The 6,376-nt window shown below is 35.9% G+C and overlaps 1 protein-coding gene across 1 annotated transcript; it reads right to left on the bottom strand.

Annotated features, from left to right (window-relative positions):
- Positions 1 to 701: 701 nt before the first annotated feature.
- Positions 702 to 1,458, bottom strand: LOC308500022 (DNA replication complex GINS protein PSF1-like). The gene has a single exon (XM_081054072.1). The coding sequence runs from the start codon at positions 1,425 to 1,427 to the stop codon at positions 837 to 839; it is 591 nt and encodes a 196-aa protein (XP_080910198.1). The 5' UTR covers positions 1,428 to 1,458; the 3' UTR covers positions 702 to 836.
- Between the last annotated feature and the right edge of the window lie 4,918 nt (positions 1,459 to 6,376).

The following is a 6,376-nucleotide window of genomic DNA, read 5'->3' on the forward strand; positions in this document are numbered from 1 at the left end:
TCTTGTAAATTTGAATGCCTCTTTCAGATTACTGGGCTGGTCATGGAGGGGACTATTGGGGAAAGGCCAATGACCACTAGGCAAGATCACTCTGCCCCTCCAACTCCTACCATTCAGTTCATTGGACAATAGAAACTGCCCTCTACTTACATGACCAACTCTTCATGTGACTTTTCTGTCCATATGAATCTGGGGAAAAACTGTACATAGCTTCTTTTCTAGCCCTAATTTCTATTTCCCTTTCCAAAGTGGTGATACTGGTGCTCACCCCATAAGCTCAGACAAGAGTCAGACCAGCCACCACTGCTGGAAACAGGCAAATCCATTGTGTCCTTTCTTCCCATCCCAAATAGCCAGACAATTATCATTAAACATTACATATACTGAAAATTTATATAGAACATCATCTCCATGTGCCCATGTGATCTGGAAGCACATATTCCAGAAAGTCAATTCCCCAACTTATACAATGCACACCACCAGGAACAACATAAGATGTATAGGGACCTACTTTCTCCCTAAACAGCCAAGTGAAACTCTCTTACTGTTTAAAAGATTCAAATGTAATAAATGTTTACTTTCTTTAAAACAAAAAACACACACATTGCAGTAACTGTAAGAATGTTATGATTATAGATACATATTACCAAAAAAGGAGGAAACCTATACAACAGAAAAACAAACAATACTCCTTAGCCAAATATTCTGGGTTATATTAAAGAATGTAACTTTTAAAACCAAAGGAGTGGGGGAGGGTGGAGAAGGAAGTGTGGACGTTTCTGTGGATGGGTTCAGCGTTGCAACACGGGGAAGCTTGGCAGTGCCTCAGTGTGAGGTCATGACAGGACATGCTCCAGAATTCCTTGTCTAATCAGCTGCTCACACTTCCACCGAGGTAGAAAGTGCTGGCTATTTTTTTTAAATAGGACTGAAGTACCATCATCAACTTCAAATTCTCCATAGTCTTTTAGACAGCGCACTTCAATATATAGGCTTTTTGGAGGTTTCATATCCCGTGTAATATCCAAACCTTCATCGCCTCCCAAAGACCTCATATAACTAGCAAGGGACTTTTTATAATGATTGAACCACTGCATTTCTTCAGCAGACATGTGAAATCGTAAGGCATTTGGCAAAACACTGCCATATTCCCACCTGAGTGCTCGAATCCGAAGCAATCGGTCATACAAGTATGCTACAGTGCAGCGTCGATTTCTTAACAATGAACAGTGGCGAAATTTGATGGTTGGAATCAAACCACTACGTCCACCTGACTTTGCTTCATTCACATCAGACTGGTTTTGTTCATATAAAGCTTTCATTTCCTCCAGAACTTGCCTGAGTCCATCCTCATTGAAAGCTGGCAGCTGCCCTTCCGACGCGCGGTGCAGCTCGCGGACCAGCTCCAAGGCCTTTTCGCAGAACATGGCGGATGCGTCCCGGTCCCGCCACCTTGTCAACCGCCTATCTTTCTTTTTAAGACTCAAAAAAAAAACACCAGTTTCTTTCTTGGGTGAGGAACCATCAACATGTGCATGGAACACCCTGGGACAGACACAGAGCCCCCAATGGAATCTGTGCTTTTTTTTTTTGTTCTGGTCACACATGCATATTCTTGCTATGTAACCAGCAGACCCCCTTCCGGGTCTCATCAGGACCTGGTGTAAATCATCAGTCTATTATCAGTAAATAATGCTAAGGTGACATAAACTACTCTGAAACTCCTTGAACCCATGGGTTACAAAGCATGGGTTACTAGTAATCAGTATGTGTCATGCTTGACCTGGGTCAATAATCTGCAGGAACTTAAAGGAAATAGCTCAGGTTAGTTCTGGTCCTACCACAGGTAACCCTCACTGCACACAAATTATCTTTGGATGGTGCTTTACAGTTTACAGAGTGTCTAGAGGATTTTTACCAACTTGAATAAACTAGTATTATTATCCCCACCTTAGGAATGAAGAACATGAAGTTAAGAGTGTTTGGGACTTGCTCAAGGGGATACAGTGAGCAGCAGAGCCAGGACTAGACCCCAAATCCCACATCCAACCAGCGCCTCCCAGCATTCTTCCGGAAGCCACTTAACCCTCCCTTCCCAGCAAACTATCTGCTTAGCCTTAGCCTATCATTACTAGTGACATCTCATGTTTATTAGAATTCATATTTCTTCCTTTAAGAAATGCTTGTTGTTCTTTCACTTATTTAACAAGAGTTTGTTTATTTATTCCTCTTTTTAAAAAAATTATTTTTCCATTACAGTTGACATATAATATTACACTAAGTTCAGATGTACAACATAGTGATTAGGCCTTACAAAGTGTTCATGCTTTATATACCTTATGAAGTGTTCACCCAGTAAGTCTAGTGCCCACCTGACACCATACACAGTTATTACAATATTATTGACTACAATCCTTATGCTGTTTTTTACATCCCTGTGACTATCTTTATAACTGCCATTTGTATTGCTTAGTCCCTTTCAATTTTTTTCACCCTTCCCTCCAACTCGCCTACCACCTGGCAACCATTAATTTGTTTTTTGCCACTATGAGTTTGTTTCCGTTGCATTTGTTCATTTATTTTGCTTTTAGATTCCACATATAAATGAAATCATATGGTATTTGTCTTTCTCTGCCTGACTTATTTCACTTAGTATAATTACTTTCTAGGTCCATCAATGTTGTTGCAAATGGCTTTCATTCTTTTTAATGGCTGAGTAATTTTCCATTGAACATATGTACATCTTCTTTATTCATTAGTCTATTGATGGACACAGGCTTTTACATTGGGTGCACAGATGTTGACAAGAGTTACATTCTCTTCCTGGATTGATCCCTTTATTGTTATGAAATGACCTTCTTTGTCTCTTGTTACAGCCATTGCTTAAAAGTCTATTTTTTCTGATATAAGTATTGCTACCCCAGCCCTTTTTTCATTTCCATTTGCATGAAATTTCTTCTTCCATCCTTTCACTTTCAGTCTGTGTGTCTTTTGATCTGAAATGGGTCTCTTATAGGCAGCATATTTACGAGTCTTGTATTTTTTATCCATTCAGCCACCCTATGTCTTTTGATTGAAGCTTTTAGTTTATTTACATTTAAGGTAATTATTGATAGGTATGTAGTTATTCTCATTTTGTTAATTGTTTTCGGATTGATTTTATACTTCTCTGTTCCTTTATTATTCTCTTACTCTCTTCTCATATGTTGATGACTTTCTAAAATGTTGCATTTGGATTCCTTTCTCTTTATTTTTTGTATATCTTCAGCAGATTTTTGCTGTGTGGTTAACATGTGCTTCCTATATATCAAGCTATGTTTACTGTTTGCAGCAGTCTATCTTAAGTTGATGGTCGCTTAACTTTGAACACATTCTAAAATCACTACATTTTTTATTCAACCCCACAACATTTATGTTTTTGTCATTGTTTATTTTTTTGTGCATGTGTGTTTATGTGTATCCCTTAATTTATTGTTGTAATTACACACGATCTTCCTACTTTTGCCTCTTAACCCTGGTACTACTTTATAGTTGGTTGATCCTCTGCTTTTTAAAAGTGTTTTCCTTTGTCAGTGAGCATTTTTTCTTTCCTATATTTGCTTATTCATGTTTTTGATCTTTTCTTCTTAAAGTAGTCCCTTCAACATTTCTTGTAATACTGGTGTAGTGGTGATGAACATCTTTTGCCTTTTCTTGTCTGGGAAACTCTTTACCTCTCCTTTAATTCCAAATGATAGCTTTGCTGGGTAGAGTAATCTTGGTTGTATGCCCTTGCTTTTCATCACTTTGAATATATCTTCCCTTGTGGCCTACAAAATTTCTGTTGAGAAATCAGCTAATGGTCTTATGGGAGCTCCCTTGTAGGTAACTAACTGCTTTTCTCTTGCTATTTTTAAGATTTTCTCTTTAGGTTGTGGAGGAAAAGGAACCCTCATACACTACTAGTAGGAATATAAATTGGGATAGTCACTGTGAAAAAACATAATGGAAGTTCTTCAAAAAAATTAGAATAGAATTACTATGTGACTCAGCAATTGCTCTTCTGGTTATCTACCCAAAAAAATCTGAAAACGTTTATCTGAAAACAGTATAGTGGTTATAGAGGGGAAGGGAAGGTAGAAGAGGCTAAAGGGGGTCAAATATGTGGTGATGGAAGTAGAATTGACTTTGAGTGGTGAACACACAATGCAATATATAGATGATGTAATACAGAAATGTACACTTGAAACCTATATAATTTTACTACCGTGTTTCCCCAAAAGTGGGACCTGGCCGGGCCATCGGCTCTGATGCGTCTTTTGGAGAAAAAATTAATATAATATCCAGTCTTATTTTTCTATAAGACTCTATCTTATATAATATAATATAAGATCAAGTCTTATATTGTTTTTTGCTCTGGGAGACACATTGGAGCTGATGGTCCGGCTGGGTCTTGCTTTCGGGGAAACACGGTAACCCATGTCACCCCAATAAATTTAATAAAAAAATTCTAGCTTATTGAAAATTGAAAAAAAACTTAAAAAACTAGAGGTATTTTTGTACATTTCAAATTTTGAAATAATCATGAACATACTGGAATTTACAAAAATAGTAGAGAATCACTCCTATTTACAAATTGTCAAACTTCCCAGTAGTGACATGTCATATAACTACAATAACAAAACAAAAAAACACAACAAAAATCTGGAAATTTATCAAGGTACAATACTGTTCATTAGGTTACTGATTTTATTCATATTGCTCCAACATTTACATGTACTCATTTTTGTGTATGTGTTTAATTCTATGAAAGTTTATCACATCTAGATTTGTTTTACCACTGCCACAAAAAAGAAACAGAACTATTTCATCATCCCAAAGGAAGTCTCTCATACTATCCCTTTATAGTGGCCCCAACTCCACTCTTCCCCAAATACTAACCTGTTCTCCATCTTTACACGAGCTAAAAAATCTTATATAAGGGGAACATATCCTATGTTGCCTTTTGAGATTGGCATTTCCATTCAACATGAGTCCCTTGCAATTCATGGAGGTTGTTCATGTGTCAATGGTTCATTCCTTTTTATTGCTGTGTAATATTTCATTTTATAGATGCACCACAGTTTGTTTAACAACTTACTATTTGAAGAACAACAGGGCTATTTACAGTTTTGGGCTAATACAAATAAAGCTTCCATGAACATCCATGTTCAGTTTATAAGGTTAATTTCTCTGAGATAAATGTCTTAGGATGTGACCATTAGGTCATATAGTAAGTGTATTTTAGTCTTGTAAAAGCCACTTTCCCAAGTGTTATACCATTGTACATTCTTACCAGAAATTTATGAGAAATTCAGTATATCTTTAACCAAGCCAACATTCAATATTTTCATTATTTTATTAACTTAGTCACTCCGATATGTTATGATTTTAATTTTCATTTTCTTACTGTCTAATTCTGTTTCATATGCTCACCTGCTATCAGCATATTCTCTTTGGTGAAATATTTGCTTATGTGCTTATTTGTGTCTAGTGTGTGATTTGCCAAGTATTTTCTCCCAATTGTAGCTTCTTGTTCCTTCCATCCTTTCAATAGGATCTTTCATGAAACATGTATTTTAAATTTGGATGAAGTACAATTTATCATTATTTACTTTTATGGATTGTTTGCTTGATAACATGCTTAATATTTGCTGAAAAGTCACCTGTACTTTATGTAATTGTCTCTATAAGTTTGTCAAAATCCAATTGTGCATACTTGTGTTGGTCTATTTCTTGTTTTTCTGCTCTTCCTTTAATGTGTCTATACCTTTTCAACACCACACTGTCTTGATTGCTGTAGATATGTAGTAAGTCCCCAAATTAGGTAGTGTTTCCTCTATTCTTTTCAACAATTGTTCTAGATATTCTACTACTTTTAACTTTCCATATAAATATTCAAATATGTTTGCTAATATGTAAAAAGTTCGCTAGGATTTTAACAGAAACTGGGCAAATCCTAAAGATCAATTGTGGGAGAATGGACATCTTAACTATGTTCAATCTCCCAAAACATGAACACAATACGATTCCTTACTTATTTTACCAGCATTTTTATAATTTTCCTGCATACAGATCCCGTGCATATTTTGCTAAACTCTTATCAAAGTATTTAATTTTCTTTAGAACAATTTAAAATAATATTGTATTTTAAAACATCGTTTCCAAATGTTCATTTCTAGTACATAACAATTGATTTTTGTATCTTTATATTGTAACCTGTGGCCTTGTTAGCTTCTTGCTTCTACATGGTAAGTCCCCCATGATTTTCTATGATTTTTCTATGATTTTTCTCTTTAGTTGACATGATCATGTGAGTTATCTGTATTAGCCTATTGATGTGGTTGATTGATTTAGA

This window comes from Rhinolophus hipposideros, assembly GCF_964194185.1.
Source record: "Rhinolophus hipposideros genome assembly, chromosome: 7".
Lineage (NCBI taxonomy): Eukaryota > Metazoa > Chordata > Mammalia > Chiroptera > Rhinolophidae > Rhinolophus > Rhinolophus hipposideros.

What these genes read in the sequence shown, in the direction of transcription:
- LOC308500022 (XM_081054072.1), bottom strand. Translation starts at nt 1,427, where the DNA reads ATGTTCTGCGAAAAGGCCTTGGAGCTGGTCCGCGAGCTGCACCGCGCG.